The sequence below is a fragment of the Eptesicus fuscus genome, chromosome 11, assembly GCF_027574615.1.
Source record: "Eptesicus fuscus isolate TK198812 chromosome 11, DD_ASM_mEF_20220401, whole genome shotgun sequence".
Taxonomy (NCBI): Eukaryota; Metazoa; Chordata; class Mammalia; order Chiroptera; family Vespertilionidae; genus Eptesicus; species Eptesicus fuscus.
Genome location: NC_072483.1, coordinates 91,734,470 through 91,753,396, shown reverse-complemented (window position 1 = coordinate 91,753,396; position 18,927 = coordinate 91,734,470). Strand labels below are relative to the sequence as shown.

Genomic DNA, 18,927 nt, shown 5'->3' with positions numbered 1-18,927 from the left:
TTCTCTCTCTGTGCAAGGTGCTATTCAGTTTCTCAAAAATGGCCATTTTCTTCCCGAGTCAGTGCTTCAGCACCTGCTCCCCAGCCCTGTACTTCCCCTGGCCTTCGCCTGAACAGCCCTTTCACCCCAGGCTCAGCTGAAGGTCCCCTCAGGGCCGCCTCTCCCAGCCCCGTCTCGGCCGGCTCCCCCTCCTGTGCCCGCTCATCCCACGTCTGTCACAGGAAACGCACCTGCGTGGGCACCGTCCCCGCAGCGCCTGCCGCTGGGCGCCTGTGTTCCAGGGTCTCCAGGTCCCGTCACAATAGGAGTTCCATCCTGGGAGGGAGAGCTGCTGATGCGGGGCCCACCGGGGGCCTGAGAGCCTGGGCGTGGCCTCTGCCGGCTTCTGGTTGGCTGGTTGGTTAGCTGGCTGGCTGGTTGGTTAGCTGACTGGTTGGTTAGTTGGCTGGTTGGCTGGCTGGCTGGTTGGCTGGCTGGCTGGTTGGTTAGCTGGCTGGTTGGTTAGCTGGCTGGCTGGCTGGTTGGCTGGCTGGCTGGTTGGTTAGTTGGCTGGTTGGCTGGCTGGTTGGTTAGCTGGCTGGTTGGCTGGCTGGCTGGTTTTCTTCGTGGAGTAAAAGGTAGTAGAGAGGCCTGGTAAGCAGAGGTGAGGAGAGGCTGAGTTTAAAGAGGGGGTGAGGGTGGGGCAGGTGCAACAGCGCGGGGTGGAGTGCGGGGAGGGGATCCTGGAGGCCAAGAGCTCTGCCCCGCGGAGGGCTCCCCAGGGCAGGGCGGCCACATGGGGCGCGCAGGCCTCCCCAGGCTCTGGGGTGAGGGGGCTCCTGCCACGGGGTTCTGCCCAGGGGTCCCCGGCCCCACGTGGACAAGACAACAACCATTGGGAGTCGGCTGCCCTTCCTCCTGGCCCCCGGGCCCTGCCCCGCAGGTCCTGGCCGTGCTCGGCCGTGCTCGGGGACAGGCCTGGGCGGTCCTGATCGCGAAGGTGGGAGCCCCAGGCACGTCTGTCACCGCCCTGTCCCTGTTTCTGCGCCTGTGAGCGGGGTGCCTGGGCCTGGCTCTCAGCGTGGGGTTCCCCAGTGTCCTGCCAGCAGCAGCACCCCCTAACTTCTCAGAAAAGCACCTTCTCTGCCTCCCCAACACCCCCCGCCCCCCCCCCCCCCCCCCCCCGCACTGAGTCGGAATCTGCAATGGGCCCAGCAATCTGTCTGCCCGGTCCCAGCTGATGGCAGCGCTTCAGCGGAGAGCGCTGGGAAAGCGGGGCAAGCAGATGAGATGAACTAATGGTGCAAAGAGGTGACGGACAGCAGGTGTCCAACCCACAGCGGCTGCATCATCCTTACTCCAGGAGCAGAGCAGTCCTTAGGTAGTTGCCAGAAATGGGAAGTTAAGCACTTCTTGTCTTTCCTTTTCTTCTCAGCAGGTTTTTATTTTCTTACTTAAAAACAATAAAATAAATATATGCCCCAAAGCCTCTCCAACAAAAGACAGGTATGCAACATTAGCTTCTCACAGATAGACACACTTCGTTTGGACGTATTAGTATCTTTTGACTTCTTTAGAAAAGCAGAACATGATTAATGTTAAAGGTTTCACAATTTTAATGGTTTTAATTCAAATTTCAATTTCCTTATGCTGTGATCAAATTGAAAAATATAATAGATCTACCATCTGACCCAGCAATTCCTCTTCTGGGCATTTATCTGAAGATAATGAAAACACTACCTTAAAAAGATATACTGCCCTGGCTGGTTTGGCTTGGTGGATAGGGCATCGGCCTGTGGACTGAAGGGTTCTGGGTTTGATTCTGGTTGGGAGCACATGCCCGGGTTGTGGGCTCCATCCCCAGTAGGGGGTCGTGCAGGAGGCAGCCGGTCAATGATTCTCTCTCATCATTGATGTTTCTCTCTCTCCCTCTCCCTTCCTCTCTGAAATCAATAAAAAAAAAATTTAAAAAAATATATACTCACCCCATGTTCACTGCAGCATTATTTACTGTAGACAAGATGCAAACAATCTGTGTCCAACAACAAATGAATGGCTAAAGAATGTGTGATGTATATGGGATATTGTTTAGCAATAAATAAGAATGTAATCTTGCCACTATGACAACCTAGACGGACCTTGAGGGTATTATGCTAAGTGAGATAAGTCACACAGAGAAATAAAAATACGATTTCACTTATGTGTAGAATATAAACAAACAAATACATAAAACAGAAACAGATTCCTAGGTACAGAGAATAAATGGATGGTTGTCAGAGGAGGGGGCTGGGAGAATAGGTGGAAAAAGTGAAGGGGGAATAAGAGGTACAACTTCCAGTTACAAAATAAGTCACATGGATATAATGTACAGCACAGGGAATATAGTCAATAGGATCATAATAACTTTGTTTTTTTAAAATATATTTTTATTGATTCCAGAGAGAAAGGGAGAGGGAGAGAGAGATAGAAACATCCATGATGAGAGAGAATCACTGATCAGCTGCCTCCTGCACGCCCCCTGCTGGGGATTGAGCCCACAACCCGGGCATGACCAGAATCGAACTGAGATCTCCTGGTTCATAGGTCGATGCTCAGCCACTGAGCCACACCGGCCAGCAGTATCATAATAACTTTGTACAGTGACAGGTTACTAGTCATATCATGGTGAGCACTTCCTATGGTATATCAATGTAGAATCACTATTCTGTGGGCCTGAAACTAATATAATATTGTATGTTAACTATACTTTAACTTTTAAAAATGTTTTTTAAAAGATTGAAAATGTAATGGTTAACCATGAAACTGTTACCAGGTGGGCCTGGGGCCGGAGTGGGCCGCTTCATGCCAGCAGGGGGTGTGTGGGTTCCTGTTCATGTAGGAAGGATTTCACAGGTCCAGGTGATTTCGAGGGCACAGAGACGCACGTCTGAGGGAGAGGCATGGGCCTGGGCCTCCCTGTCTTGAGGCTTTTTCTTTCTTTAGCCGGTGGGAATCCTAGGGGAACCTCGGGGCAGGGTCTTAACAGATATCCATCAGCTTTCCAGGTGTGTCCCTCACTGTGCTGATGCCTCAAAGGGAGCGTACAGAGGGGTCAGGGTTATTTTCCGGTTAGCTTTCTTTTTAAAGACTGTCAGCCAAGAGGGACCAGGACCGAGGCCCGCCTGCCCCAGGCCAGTCTGGAATGTGTTAACCACTGACTCTCAGTGTCCTTGGGTAGAGGAGATAAAACCTTGGGATTCATTCGCTGGCTGTAAAGAGCTGAAATTGTTTGGCCTTGTTTAGTAATTTTTCACCGTTTCCTTTATTGCACCTGCCAAGGGACTGTCCTCACTTCTTCTTATCCTCCCTCAAAACAGTTAACCCCGTCAGGGTGAAAGGAACACATGTCTTTCCGGAGCAATCCAACTTTATTTTATTGCTTGTGGGTTTTTTTTCCCCCCTTTTGATTTATTACAGAAAACTTCCCAAAAGGACACGCTAGGGTGCATTAGATATGTTACGATTGCCCAAGAAAGGACTGCAGAGATTTGATCAGGTCCAGGATGAGGAAACCTACCTGGAGAACTTAGCGGTCCAGAGAAACGCTTCTGCCTTTTTTGAGAAATACGATCGGAGCGAAGTGCAGGAGCTGCTGACCACCGCGCTGGTGAGCTGGCTGTCGGGCAAGGAGGACGTCCACCTCCAGATGGACTCCCCGAGCGGGATCATGAGCCAGATGAACAACGTGGGCTTCAACAGGACCATCCTGCTCATGCCCGTGGACCCCACGGCCCTCCTGGACTACAGAGAGGTCCACCAGATCATCCGCGAGCTGGCCGTGGGCATTTACTGCTTAAACCAGATCCCGGGCATCAGCTTAGAGGCCAATTATGACCAGAGTTCTTCCTGCCAGCTACCGCCGGCCTATTTTGATACCAGAATTGGGCAGATTCTGATCAACGTCGACTACATGCTGAAAGCCCTGTGGCACGGGATCTACATGCCCAAGGAAAAGCGGGCCCGGTTCTCCGAACTGTGGCGGACCATCCTGGACATCGACCCGGAGGGCAAGCCGCAGACAAGCAAAGATATCTTCGCCGAGTTCAGCTCGGCGGGTAAGAGAATTGAGCGCGTTTTATAAATGACATGAGAATCGAAGTTAAGCGTAAATAATGTGCGTGAGCCACCGAAGCTTTGGTGTTTTAGTGGCATTTGGTTTCATGGGTATTTATTCTTGATTTGCCGAATGTATAAATTCCTCCCTTCCAATGGCCATAATTCTCTAAATGCCTGTGTATAAACGACAGATGCCACTAAGCCCCGGGGCATCCCCTGTAGCATGTTCAGTGCTTTTACTGAATCTTTTAAATAAAAGAATGGGGAGTGGAAGGGGAAATGTGTGGCACTGTGTCCAGTGGCTTTCGTTAGTCAAACATACATTGTGGTTCTAAGCTGCTTTTTCAAGCCTAGATTAAGGGTAACATTATAAGTGGCAATATTCTATCTTTATTTTGTCTTTTAATTACAGTTTACATTCAGTATTATTTTGTGTTAGTTTAAGGCAGTGGTCGGCAAACTCATTAGTCAAAAGAGCCAAATATCAAAGTACAACGATTGAAATTTCTTTTGAGAGACAAATTTTTTAAACTTAAACTTCTTTTTAAAAATATATATATATTTTATTAATTTTTTACAGAGAGGAAGGAGAGGGAGAGAGAGTCAGAAACATTGAGAGAGAAACATCCATCAGCTGCCTCCTGCACGCCCCCTACTGGGGATGTGCCCGAAACCAAGAAACATGCCCTTGACCAGAATCGAACCCAGGACCCTTCAGTCCGCAGGCCGACGCTCTATCCACTGAGCCAAACCGGTGCAGGCTAAACTTAAACTTCTTCTAACACCACTTCTTCAAAATAGACTCGCCCAGGCCATGGTATTTTGTGGAAGAGCCACACTCAAGGGGCCAAAGAGCCGCATGCGGCTCGCGAGCCGCAGTTTGCCGACCAGGGGTTTAAGGCCTACAGCATGGTGGTTAGACAGTCATGTCCTGTACAAAGTGTTCCCCCCAGTATTTCCAGTGCCCGCCTGGCACCGTACACTATTGTTTCCATGGAATTGTGTTTCTTTTCCTTTAGAGAGAATGGAAATCGCCCAGCCAGCATGGCTCAGTGGTTGAGCATTGACCTATGAACCAGGAGGTCACCTATGAACCAGGAGATTCAATTCCCAGTCAGGGCAACTGGGTTGTAGGCTTGATCCCCAGTATGGGGCATGCAGGAGGCAACTGATCAATGATTCTCTGTCATCATTGATGTTTCTATTTCTCTCTCCCTCTTCCTTCCTTTCTCTGAAATCAATAAAATATATATATTTTTAAAAATAAATAAACAAGGAGAATGGAAATCTGTTGTTTTTAATTCTACACCTGTCCATCTCTCTTTACCCTGCTTAGTTACCCATCGCCTGCCTGCTTTTCACTGTCACAGTTTTGATTGGCATTTCATGACCCCGCCCCTGTCATGTCAGGACTTTGGTCATGAAGCCCTGTGTCTGACCTGCCACTCTCTAAACTGTTTCTCTTACCCTGTGAAGGCTTGATCGACATTACAAATGACCCCGACTTTAACGGGATCTATGACGAGGACATGAATGAAGACCCAACATACAATCCCAATTCCCCGGAGGAAACGGCGGTGTTTATGAAATACGCCGAGAACATGCTGCTGAAGTTGACCTTCAGCACCCTGCAGGTGCAGCAGTGCGAGAACGTGTTTGTGTTCGACACGGCCTTCTGGCTCACCAACGCCATCAAGTGCACCCAGGACTGCCTGGACATCTGCACCTACCAGCGGCTCCAGCAGCGGCTGTACCTCCAGCAGAAGGTGATTCAGAAACACTTTGAGAAGAAAAGGGAGATCCGAAGAGGGATCGGGTACCTGAAGCTAATATGTTTCCTGACCCCGTTTCTCCTGAGTCTGAAGAAGAAGATGAAAGTGCCCTATCTGAGCAGTCTGCTGCCGCCCTTCTCCGGTGAGCTGCACGTAGAGTCACGTTAAACAGAGATACACGATAATTTCCTGTTTCCATTGAACTGTGTTTTAGTGTGTGAATCCAGGCATGTAACCTCACTGTGGCCTGTTAGAAAGAAAAAAAGATATATCGTCTCCAAAGTAATTACCAAAGTCCTTAAATATCCTTGGTCTTTGTACACAGTACTTGGTGTATATGCACACCAATTATAAGACTTAAAGCAAGTCCTGAGAAATTGGGAAATATGCCACGTTTATGATTGGACCACACTGAGGATATATCCTGTCTCACCCAAATCCATCTAGAAGGCCAGTGCATGTCCACTCAACATCCCTGTCACGCCCTGGCTGGTGTGGCTCAGTGGATAGAGCGTCAGCCTGCAGACTGAAGGGTCCCGGGTTCCGTTCCCATCAAGGGCATGTACCTTGGTTTCAGGCTCCTGGTCCTGGTCGGGCGTGTGGGAGGCAACCAATTGATGTGTCTCTCTCACATCGATGCTTCTCTCTGTCTCTCCCTTTTCCTTCCACTCTCTAAAAATCAATGGAAAAAATATCCTCAGATGAGGATTAAAAACAAAAAAAATTCTCTATCATGTTTTTCACGAAAGTTTAGAAATTGATTCTGAATTAATATGGCATACTGAAGGATCATGGATGTCTGACATTTCAGAAAAAGAGATGAAAACATTTTATTTTTTAAATATATTTTTATTGATTTCAGACAGGAAGGGAGAGGGAGAGAGAGAATCATCAGTCGGCTGCCTGGTGCACGCCCCACACTGGGGATCGAGCCCGCGACCCGGGCATGTGCCCTGACCAGGAATCGAACCCTGACCTCCTGGTTCATAGGTCGGAAAACCCATTTTGAAATGTTACTAAATGGCCCTGTAATTAGCACAGAGACCGATGGAGGAGACTGGAGAGCCGAAATAGGAGCACGCCTCCGTGGAATCCGGCAGGAAGGACGTGCAGGCTCTTCTCCCCACCCCAGTGAAAACACAGTTTCGCCCGTGGGCTTTCTATTCGGATGGAAACGTTTCAGTAGAAACTTGCAAATCACTCAGTGAACATGTGTGTCACGAGCCTTCGAATGGTGAAGAGGATCGTATCGGTGAACTGTGTGAAGTGGGACATGCCGGCGCTGTCCGGGGCAGGGGTGCGGGGCGGGGCGGGTGAGGAGCGGAGGGCCACGCGCAGAGGGTGTGGCCCTGTCTGCGAGGTCCTCTCACTCCGGTGAGGAGCAGCACGTGCGCTCAGAGGGGATGCTCCCGGCTCACTCCAGGTGGTGAGAGCAGGCTGCTACCCCATCTTAGCGGTTTTCTGTGCGCCCTTTTACATTTCCCAAATGACATGATGTGCTTTCTGTGGATGAAACCACAGTCTGCTAACAGGGGAAGGTACTGAACACACCTAATCCTTACTGCGATTTTAGAAAATTATTTTTTAAAACAAATGTTTTATGTGCAGTTTTATTACTTTCCAGAGAAGTGGGCTGGTTATTTTTGTCATGTAAGAGATATCCACTTATTTCTAGTTCTGGTAAGTTTTTGTTTATTTAACCAAAGATTCTCTAAGGCACCAATTTTCGAATCTTTGCTGATGATTGGAGGTAAGATTTTAGTGTTGAGCTCACACATAGAAATCAATAAGTAGAATAATGTTTTGACTGTCCTTTGGGAATGTCTGTACAATGAAACTACAGAAAATGCCCCAAAATGTATGACATAAATATATTTTAATGTTTGAAATATACACCAAGAGCATAAATAATTGCATAGAATCTCGTTGCCAAGTTTTTCAGTTTGTGTGGATTTTTCACTTTGTTTACATAAATGAGAATCTAGATTTCCAAAAGGTGGTTGTTTCCCTGCCCTTTTCGCTGTTTAATCAGTTTGTTTTCCTTTTTGAGACGACAAGGTCAAGACCGAGCGAGAATTGCCTCCGTTTATTTACGGGCCGGACTTTAAATGCCAGAACTTCCAGTTCACGAAGCACCAGTACTTCCACGTGCACGGCGGGATTGAGTTTGATATCACCACGCCTGCCATCGAGGACGCGCTGCAAGTTTTCCAGGTGCGAGCGCTGCTTGTTCCTGAGACGGTTTGGCTCTCGCGGCCCGTTCTCCGCTCAGAAAGTCTCTGCTGGAGCGGGCGCTCGGCAGCTCTCGAAATGATCGTCTTCCCCTCGCACTCCTTCTCCCAGGCCGTTTGGGGCACGTGTGAATGAAGCGCAAACTGCGCCTAAGGTACCATGTTGCGTGTCAGAGAAGAGATGGGCAGGAAGCTAAGTACGGCTCTCATCCGCACAGACGGTCAGGCCTCTCACGGGCAATATTGGCCCCAGGACACGTAACCAAACAGTGGATTCGGAGTCCCGGCCACTCACTGCGTGTCCTTCTCCTTCCCCCGAGACCCGTGAGGGAGCAGAGGCCTCCAGGGCGGCCGTCGCCAACCTCCCGGACCTCACGGACCACCAGTGGCCCACGGATCACCGGGTGGCGACCGCTGCTCTAGAGTTTGGGAAAAATAATTCTTCATCTGGAATGTAGTATAAATACTATACATTTCTTTTCTTTTCTTTTTTTTTTTTTAGTATATATTTTATTGATTTTTTTACAGAGAGGAAGGGAGAGGGATAGAGAGTTAGAAAACATCGATCAGCTGCCTCCTGCACACCTCCTACTGGGAATGTGCCCGCAACCAAGGCACATGCCCTTGACCGGAATCGAACCCGGGACCCTTCAGTCCACAGGCCGACGCTCTATCCACTGAGCCAAATGGGTTAGGGCAAGGTTATACATTTCTATTGTCATTTCCTGTGTCGTGTCTTTTACATTTTTTTTCTCATTCCCAAAGTAGGGACCTGGTACATATAGTTATTATGAGGGTCTGAGGGGATAGCTTTTTAAAATTGTCATTTGCATGTATCAAATTTCATCCAAAAGACATCACAGCCGTTTAGATTTGTTTAAAGACATTTTTTATTAACCTAACTCATATTGTAGGACAATCTGGAAAAAATACAGGATTGTGCCGCTAGCACGTTTGCGGAAGATTCCGGGTACAAAGAATATTACTCCATACCAGTCATGGAATTTAACGGAAAGAGGTAAGGACCCGCAGTTCCTCGCAGCAGCCACAGCTGTTGAACGTTAGCGGGAAGCAGGCCCGGGCCAGAGTTCCAAGGCTGGCTGACAGCCTTCTGCTGGAGGTCTCAGCTCAGCAACACCCCCTGCATGACAAGCGGACTCAGCAAAGTCTTTTTTTAAAATATATTTTACTGATTTGTTACAGAGAGGAAGGGAGAGGGAGGATAGAGAGTTAGAAACATCGATGAGAGAGAAACATCCATCAGCTGCCCCCTGCACGCCCCATACTGGGGATGTGCCCGCAACCAAGGTACACGCCCCTGACCGGAATCGAACCCTGGGACCCTTCAGTCCGCAGGCCGACGCTCTATCCGCTGAGCCACACCGGCCGGGCCCAGTGAAGCACTGAGTGTGGTGTTTGCTCGCGCTCTGCGGGGCCCCGTGTGACCGCCCTCAGCGGTGGCCCCGCCGCGAACGCCGTCTGGCCCGTACAGCTCCTTACGTCCTCGAGCGCATCAGCACTGATGGGAAGGCCCTCGGAGCGGGTTCAGGACCCCCGCCCCCGATCCCAGTGAGGGAGGCGGCCCCTAGTGAGGGGGTGGCCCTCCCCAAGCCGGGCCTGGAGGAAGGGCGGGCCCTGTGCCTGCCGGGTGCGGGCGGAGGCAGCCTTCAGTGGCAGCCCTGTCCCGGTTTCCCTGTTGGGGAGGACGGTGCCCGGGAAGGAGGGCCCCTCAGACACGTGTGGACGGGCCCTCGGACGTGCCTGCATCCATGCCGAGGCCTCGCGTTCAGACGTCTGGGCTGGCGGGCGGTCAGGGAGGGGAGATCACCTCTGACGCGTTCAGAGCAGAGGGCTTCCCAAGACCTTCCGTTCACTGCCCGTGGGGCCCGTGACCCCCTCCCCCCCCAGCTCCTGGGCAAGGAATTCCCCGCGTGTAGTCGGTCCCCGACTCACCTCCCTGAACATGTGTGCCGTGTGTGGGCTTCTCTGCACCCGCAGGGGGACTGGTGGCCACTGAGCAGCAAGTGAGGGGCCATGGGAGCCACCGTCAGGGCCGCCGTGTCGACAGCCGTGACCAGAGGCATCTGACACAGCCCAGGTGCCAGGAGAGGCTCCCTCGGCGGAGGGAGAGCGGCCCCGAGGCGCCCCCCCGCGGGATGGGGTGGCAGCCGGGAGAAAGGCCACCTCTCCCTTCACCGAGGGAAGGAGCCAGCAGTGACTCTCCTCCAGGCTGAGAGGGCCCGGGCTGTGGTCTGACTGAGGGTGGGGTTTCCCTGTCCCTGCTGCAGGGAGTACACCGCCGTTCCAGGGCACACGCAAGGCGGGTTCTTTTTTTAAATATATTTTTACTGGTTTCAGAGAGGAAGGGAGAGGGAGAGAGAGAAACACCCATGGTGAGAGAGAGAGTCATGGATCAGCTGCCTCCTGCATGCCCCGCACTGGGGATCGAGCCCGCAACCCGGACATGTCTAACCTTGACCTCTGGACATGTCTACCTGGTTCATAGGTAGACGCTCAACCACTGAGCCACGCCGGCCGGGCTCAAGGCAGACTCTTGAGAAAGCACATGGAGGCATACTTAGATTAAAGAGTTAACACGCACATTGGTAAAAGGAAGGTGAGCACACGGTTAAAAGGTAAACCAGCGTTCCTTCAAGCCAGAGTTCGAGCTTCCAGCGAACTCAGCAGTCCCCGGGCCCGGGCCCGGAGCACAGCGTCCGCCAGAAGGCCAATATGGAGAAGATGCTCCTTATGGAAAGACTTGGTTACTAGCCATCGATAACCACGTTATTGAAGTACTTATCAAGTACACCTTAAACTACAGTTTTGTCTTTAATGGTTATGAAATGTAAAGGTTTACCAGCGTATAAAAAAAGTCAGGAAAACTCACCTTTCTAACATTTGTTTTTTTAATAGCTACTATGTGATCTGTTTTGAACTGGAAACTTTCTATCAGCAACTGTACAAGACGCAGTGGTGGGGAGCCATCAACGAAATCGTGAACAACCTGCGGCCCAAGAGGCTTCCGCTGACAGATACCCAGTTACACGAACAATTTAAGAAGAAATTTGGTTTCAAGAAAGCTATGAAGTGCAAGGTATGTCAGTAATGACCACATAACTTTGTGTACGAAGTTATATATCACAGTCAAGTGTCTCTCCAATGTTTAATCTCAGGGTCAAATCAGAGGTTAAGTAACGTTTCCCGTATGAAATGAGAATCCCACGTGTTACCACCTGAAAAGCTCTGGGTTGTACTTTTCCGGCATGATTACCACGCAACCTGTTCATGAACTGGACTGTGATTACTATTAGTAACTAGAGGCCCGGCGCGCGAAATCGCGCAAGACTCAGACCTGCCACGCCTCGAGACGCATCAGTGCACCTCCTGGTGACCGGTTGTTTGGTCATTATGGCGTTATGGCCACTGGCCTTTTACAATATAGATGGCTCATACTTATTAAGTGCTAATTTTGTATGCCAGGCACTAGTATAAATCCTTTCAACAAACTCTTTCAAGGTGCCAGTAGTCTGGTCAGCACTCCTATTTTACAAATGAGAAATTTGGGGTGCAGCCAGCTAAGGAGTTTCACATTGCTCACACCTGGTGGAGCCTGCTCCCCCTGGGAACGAAACCCGAGGCGCAAGCCCAGCGTCCCCACCCGGATCTCTGCACCTGCTTCTGCAGGGCTCGATGCATGGCGTCTCAGCTGGTGTCTCAGGTGGTGAGCTCACCGCTTCCAAAGAATACACTGGCATTTACCAAGCATTTCTTTGTTTTACTGTCTAGACATTAAAAATATTTAATAGCCTGTTAGTTTAACTTTAAAATATTAAGTAGTTGGAATGTCTCAAAGAAAAGTGTGACAGTCTGGCTGGTGTGCCTCCGTGGTAGAGCGTTAACCTATGAACCAGGAGGTCAGGGTTTGATTCCTGGTCAGGGTACATGCCCGGATTGTGGCCTCAATCCCCAGGGTGGGGCGTGCAGGAGGCAGCCGATCAGTGATTCTCTCTCATCATGGATGTTTCTATCTCTCTCTCCCTCTCCTTTCCTCTCTGAAATCAATAAAAAAATATTTTTTAAAAAGTGTGACATTTTTACCTCTTCATTTTAAGACCTAGAGAAACTGTATTTCTTTTCTTTTCATTCTTTTTTTTTTTTTTTTTAGTATTCATCATGTTTATTGTTCTAAGGTTTCTATAGCAGTAGATTTTGAGTTTCGACGTTAGAATGATATGCTTAAATCAGAGAAGGAACCCAATGATCTCCCTTTGCTTTTAAAGTATTTCAGAAAGATATTTGTCCACCGCATTTTGCTTGTCTCTAAAGAAGAAGGACCTGCAACTTCTCCCTAAAAAAGGGGGGGGGCAGGGGTGTAGGTGGACTTCCCAAAAATAAGGTTTCGAGTTCTTGCTGTTTCTCTAGGAGCTCTAACAGCGTTAGTCACTGCCCAGTGAGACTCTCCCCAGGATCCTGGGGGAGAGGCCCCGACGCTGAGCACAGGGCGGTGAGGACGCTGGCACGGCTCACTGCCTGGCGCTCCTTACCCTGACGCCGGCCTTGTGGACGGTTTGTAGAGCATCCCATTCGGCATGAAGTCCGCGGTGGAGAAAGGCCTGTCCGCCGTGTTCCACACCTTCAGCCGCAAGACCTCCAGCTCCACCATCAACGTGTCGGACGAGGCGGGCTACGCCATCTTCCACCACGCCGCCCTGCACAACCGCGTGCCCATCATCTGCCAGCTCTGCAAGGCCAACTTCAACGTCAACCAGAGGCGCTTCATCATGTTCAGCCAAGGTGCCACCACGCCCTAACCTTACCCACGGGCTGAGCTGGCTTTCTCTCCTCACCCTTACTCAGCTCTAAGAATGCGTGTCGGGCCCGGCCCACGTGGCGCAGGGGTTGGCATCGACCTATGAACCAGGAGGTCACGGTTCGATTTCCGGTCAGGGCACATGCCCGGGTAGCAAGCTCCATCCCCAGTGTGGGGCGTGCAGGAGGCAGCCAATCATGGTTCTCTCTCATCATGGATGTTTCATCTCTCCCTTCCTCTCTCTCTTCCTCTCACTCTCAAAATCAAGAACATATTAGAGAGAGAGAGAGAGAGAGAGAGAATGCATGTGGCTTTTAGAGCAAGACTCCCATGTGGTATTGGTGCCCCGAGTGGAGTTGAGGGTTCTGTCCCATTTCGCTCAGAGGGGCTCCCTAGGGATCACACGTTGCTCTTACCTGTTGTGATGGGTCTACCCTGTCTCCCTCACTTGAATGTCAGCTCCATAAATGGGCGACAGTTTGGGTCGCTTGTTGGCCATGGTGCCCAGGGCCCAGCAGGAAGCCTGGCATGGTGGGTGCTCAGAAATCCTTGCTGAGGGAATGCCTAGGTGTCGGCGGGCAGGGCGGCGTTTGAGCATCGCTGGCAGACAGACAGCGACTCTCTGCCGGGGTCAGAGGTCAGGGAGGGCCATGGAGACCCCAGCAGAGCATCCAGTGCCTGTGCCAGGCTCTCGGCCCGGGCGGTGTCTCCTCACCGCCCGAGCTTACCTCACGTTTACAACAGCCTGTCCGCTAGAGCAATACTTTTAGGGGTAGCGACCCCGGGGAGGCCACCCCGGTTATTAGCGACACCTCCTTGTTGGCATGTTCTTTGGAATATATGTAACCCAGGTGGGAAGGACGGAGGTGGGCCCTGCAGGGAGGCCTGGGTCGCTGAGGGGAGGGGGAGCACTGGAGCGGCTGGTGCGTTGTTGCTGCCGAGGTTTTCGTTTCGGCCAGCGCGCTCGGCCAGCTGTGTTCCAGCTGCACTCGCCGCACAGGACGTCCTGCCTTAAGCCTGCTGACTACCATCAAGTGCTGTGCTCTGTCACTCTAACTGAAACGCTTTGATGGTACGATGCCTCTGTTACGCAATTAAAATATTCAATCTTCATTTGAAAAAAGAGCACAAATTCAGTCACATTTAAATGCAACGGTAGTTATTATTCATAGATGTGTCATATTTTAAGTCCCTTTGGTGTGAAAAAAAAAATGTTGACAAATTAGAGTCTCTCATTCATCCCGTGACTACTTGAATGTCCACTGGCTGAGAATTGGGTAGTTTTCTTTTTTAAATATATTTTTAATGATTTCAGAGAGGAAGGGAGACAGAGAGAGAGAGAGAGAGAGAACATCCATGATGAGAGAGAATCATGGATTGGCTGCCTCCTGCAGGCCCCAACCTGGGGATCAAGCCCACAACCTGGGCCTGTGCCCTTGACCGGGATTGAACCGTGACCTCCTGGTTCATAGGCTGGGTAGACGTTGAAGTGTGTGGAGCGATACTGGCAGTGTCCGCTATTACTGAACCAGCACAAACTGCCTCGGCGGGGCGTCCGACCCACCCCTGGAGGGGCAGCCTGCTGTCAGATGCACCCAGAACGCCCCGGTGCCTGACCCAAGGCTGCACCCAGCCCCTCCCACCTCACCTGGGTCCGAGCATCCTCTCTCTGTCCTCTTCCATACGAGTCTGTTTGGGCTAATGGAGGAAACTGCTCTATATTAATCATCCCATTCCTGTGTGTTTCCTTTTCAAACAGAGTCATCAAAAACGGACGCAAAAAGAGAAAGGAATGGTAAGACAGACGTAAAACGCGTGGTGCCTTTTGGAACGTGACTGCATGTGTCAAAACCTCCCTGAGGCCTGTGGCCCCCACGGCGCTCCGCCACATGGAGTGTCACGGGACGGTGTTTCGCGCCGTTTTGGAATGTGAGCGTTTTCTCCCCGTGCTCCTTAATTCACACTCCCGTCAGTTTGTTCCGGTTTTTAACTGTGAAATGTGCAGTCACCTCTATGTACTTTTATAAAATCAGATCCAAAAGTCGTTTTTGTACCTTCAACGGGCCAAACCCGGTTCATGGTATTTAGAGGTCGGGACACTGGGAACACCCAAAGGAGGCCCCACAGGAATGGGGGGCGGGCCGAGGGAAGCGGGGGGCGGGAGGGACAGGAGGGTGTGATGCCACAGAAGCCGAGGACAGGACCTGAGTCAGAGAGGAAGATGTGGCCCGTTTACCCTTGAGAGGTGAGACGAGAATTGACCAACACCCACTGGATTTGGGGACAGAGAGGCCGTTTGAAGCAAATGGAAAATAAACAAGAAATAGCTTGTTTTATCACAAAAGCTATTGACCACACTGACCTAATTTTAACTCTTTCATATCTTCCATGATGCTTATCCCTAACTTTACGGAAGTACTGCTTTCTAACGGCCTGGCAGCCTGTTAAACAAGGAAATGCAGACTTGCCCTCAGTCACGCTCTCCGTGCCTATCCCGAAGCGTGTACCCCCACGGCTGAGCTCTGTGGCTGGGCATCAGCACCCCTGTTTCCAGGCCTGTTGGGGCTCGGACCCCTGAAGGCATTGCCCGTCCGCCCCAGGTCCCACGCCTCTGCACCTGGCCGCACAGGCCTGCTCCTTGGAGTCCACCACCTGCCTCCTCTGCTTCAAAGCCGACTACACGCTTCCCGAGAAAAGGGGCTGGATGCCCATCCACTTCGCCGCTTTCTATGACAACATCTGCGTCATCATGATCCTCTGCAGGAAGGACCCGAGCCTGCTGGAGGCCGAGGCGACGGCTGAGTAAGTCCCCGGGCGTCTGCAAACGTGCAGCCTCGTGCTGTCCTGCTCGCCCGCCCGCGGACCGGGAAGCGGCGGGTGGCCCAAGCCGGGCCTCCTCCACAGCCGTCGGGCGAGTGTGACAGAAAGGAGACGGGGCTTTCTGTGTGCTCAGCTACGACCCCGTGTCCCCCGGGTTTCAGGAACCAGTGCACGCCGCTGCTGCTCGCGGCCACGTCAGGAGCGCTGGACACCATCAAGTACCTGTTCTCCCTCGGGGCCAACTGGAGGAAGACGGACATCAAGGGCAACAACATCATCCACCTGTCCGTGCTGACCTTCCACACGGAGGTCCTCAAGCACATCATCGAGCTGCACCTCCCCGAGCTCCCTGTTTGGAAGACTCTGGTAGGTGAGTATAGAACACACATCTCTTTATGAACAAACTGGAGGCCTGGTGCACGAAATCTGTGCAGGGTAGGGTCCCCAGGCCTGGCCTCCCTGCCTCCCACTTCCCCACCTCCCTGCCTCCTCCTTCCCTCACGCCTTCAGCACCCCACCGCCACCGCCACCACTGGTCACCTGCTATGTTCTGCACTGCCCCCTGGTGGTCAGCGCACATCATAGCAAATGATCAAACTCACGCTCTCCCTGTTGAAGTCCCGAGCGGACAATTTGCATATTAGCCTTTTATATATATAGATGTTCTGACTATTATTCAAGTTAATTAGCGATACTCTGAGATGGGGCAAATCAAATTCAGGAATACATGCATTGTACTTTAAATATGTAAAAACCATGAAAGCCCTAACTGGTGTGGCTCAGTGGATAGAGCATCAGCCTGTGGACCGAAGGGCCCTGGGTTTGATTCTGGTCAGGGGCATGTACCTTGGTTGCAGGCTCCTCTCCAGCCCCGGCCCTGGTTGGGGCACGTGCAGGAGGCAACCAATGGATGTGTTTCTCTCACATCGATGTTTCTCTCTGTCTTTCCCTCTCTCTCCCACTCTCTCTAAAAATCAAGGGGAAAATATCCTTGGGTGAGGATTAAAATAAACAAATACATAAGTGCATAAGTACATGCATACATAAATAAAAAATAAAAATCATGAAATAAAAAATGTTAAGTTAAAACCAGAAATAAAAATAGCACCAAACTATATTTTTGTGTATGTAAGAGTAGTTTTATTTCTAATTAAAGATAAATAACCCAAGTAGACTACATTTTACACAATTACCTTTATTTTTATGTTCCAATTTTCTCCAAAAGTCCAACCATCTTCTTCTCCATCAATAAAGCAAATTTAAAAAAATAAAGGAAAACAGGAGGAAATTAAAGTTTGAGTGGAAAAGATTCCCTCCAATTTATTCCTCATTCCTAATTTTAGAGACAGACTCAGTAACATTTTCCCTCGCCATTTGATAAATGTTTTGTGATTTTTGTCCAAATGTGTGCTCGATCGATCCAGGAATATTATAAAGGTGAGGGTTAGTAAGCCAAACGAATGTGCCCATCTAACTTTACTCCCCCCCACTAAAAGTACGTGGAGGTTAAATGAAAACACCAGCAGCAGCAAACGTGCATTCAAGAGGAAATAGGAAAGGACGCGACAGAAATAAAATATTTAGGAAGCCGTAGGACACAGCCGGCCGGAGAAACCCAGCCAGGCCAGCACCCGGACCCACCCCCTAACCCTCCCTGGGCTCAGGACTCGGGTGCTCGTCAGCAGGGCCCTCCACAGGCTCCCCAGGGAGGACCCCGCGGTGCTCAGCAGGCCATGCTGCCGACACGCAGGAGCCTGGGAGCTGACCCACGAGAAGAGCCGGTGGAAGGCCAAACGTGACCGCGAAGACACGTCCAGAATGGACGCTGCGCCCACGCCAAGGGGGAGACGCGGAACTCCCAACAGGTCCAAAGAAAACTAAGCTGAAGGTGAAACAAAATAAGAAGATTATTGCTCGGCCAGTGTGGCTCAGTGGTTGAGCATCGACCTATGAACCAGGAGGTCAGGGTTCGATTCCTGGTCAGGGCACGTGCCTGGGTTGTGGGCTCGATCCCCAGCGTGGGGCGTGCAGGACGCAGCCGATCCATGGTTCTCTCTCATCGTTGGTGTTTCTGTCTCTCTCTCCCTGAAAGATCAGGGTGTACGTGATGTGTTCGGCACCCCACAGAAGGCCACACGCAGAGGGACTTGAATGGATGCGATGGTGGTGATGGGGAGATCCCGATTCCTGGCTGCGCTTGGCCTCCACAGAAACAGTCAACCCTTGCACTTCTTTCTGTAAAATTCTGACGCGTGTTGTTCTGTGACTTCCGCCAGAAATGCTGCAAGGCGAAAGCTACAAGCGGAGGATGATGGCCGTCATGTCCTTGGAGGTGATTTGCTTGGCCAAGGAGGAGTACTGGCAGTGCATTTTGGATGCAGGTGAGGCCAGGGTGTGACCTGGCTTTGGCTTACCCTGTTTCTTGCCGAGCTCTATTCCATTCCGTGAGTCGCTTTGAGATACAGTTTTCTTTTCCCCATGGACTCTGCACAGGATCCAATAACGACATAAATCCCGTTTCTCTAAAAATGTGCAAGTTTAGCCATGACAGTAAATTACCAGACTACTGCGCCTACTTACTGCTCTTGTTTAGACAGTATCTGTAGCCTGTATTTACATCGTTTGTTTTTACATTAAAAATGGTCTCTGTGGGCTTAGCGGCAGTCCTGGGTTGGTAGGTAGCTCTGTGTTCAGAATGTAGGCTAATGGCTTGCCCTCCCTAAGCCTCGTTTCCTCACTAAGCACGGGTCCCACCTCCTGGGGTTGTTTGGAGAACGGCACTGTCTGACAGAACTTTCTAAAAGGATGGGGATGTTCTGTCGGCACTGTCCAGTTATTGCAGAATCCCGGAGAGGAACCAAGCAGCGCTTAGAGAGATGGGAGTTCCACTTTATTACACCCCGGGGGCTCGGAGGAAAATGTCTTTCAAATTCTGTGCAGAGCAAACAAGCAGAAGTTTCCTTTTTATTAAAGAGCCAGCCCTCTGTGTGCTTAGTGGTTATCTCGCTGGAAGCTGGTGGCCTGGAAAACAACACAGTTCTGTTCAGTTAAAACATACACCTGGCATGAGAGCATGGGAGTATCTAGTATCTGGCCTACAAGGTCACACAGCTAAGTTTATCTTCCTCATTATTCAAGCAGGCTAGAAAGCAAAGTTATTTTTCCAGAATAAGGGGCTGTCTAAAAAATAGCAGAGTTGACTTTACAGAATAAGGGA

At 50.7% G+C, this 18,927-nt stretch overlaps 1 protein-coding gene across 1 annotated transcript in view; it reads left to right on the top strand.

Annotated features, from left to right (window-relative positions):
* The first annotated feature begins 3,440 nt into the window (after nt 1-3,440).
* ANKAR (ankyrin and armadillo repeat containing) overlaps nt 3,441-18,927 on the top strand; it is a 35,518-nt gene continuing 20,031 nt past the window's right edge. The window contains exons 1-10 of the mRNA XM_054723565.1: nt 3,441-4,073; nt 5,551-5,988; nt 7,897-8,060; nt 8,992-9,095; nt 10,994-11,174; nt 12,655-12,874; nt 14,650-14,685; nt 15,491-15,692; nt 15,872-16,080; nt 17,987-18,091. Coding sequence (XP_054579540.1) covers nt 3,473-4,073; nt 5,551-5,988; nt 7,897-8,060; nt 8,992-9,095; nt 10,994-11,174; nt 12,655-12,874; nt 14,650-14,685; nt 15,491-15,692; nt 15,872-16,080; nt 17,987-18,091 — 2,260 coding nt within the window. The 5' untranslated portion in view covers nt 3,441-3,472. The remainder of the gene's footprint in view (nt 4,074-5,550; nt 5,989-7,896; nt 8,061-8,991; nt 9,096-10,993; nt 11,175-12,654; nt 12,875-14,649; nt 14,686-15,490; nt 15,693-15,871; nt 16,081-17,986; nt 18,092-18,927) is intronic.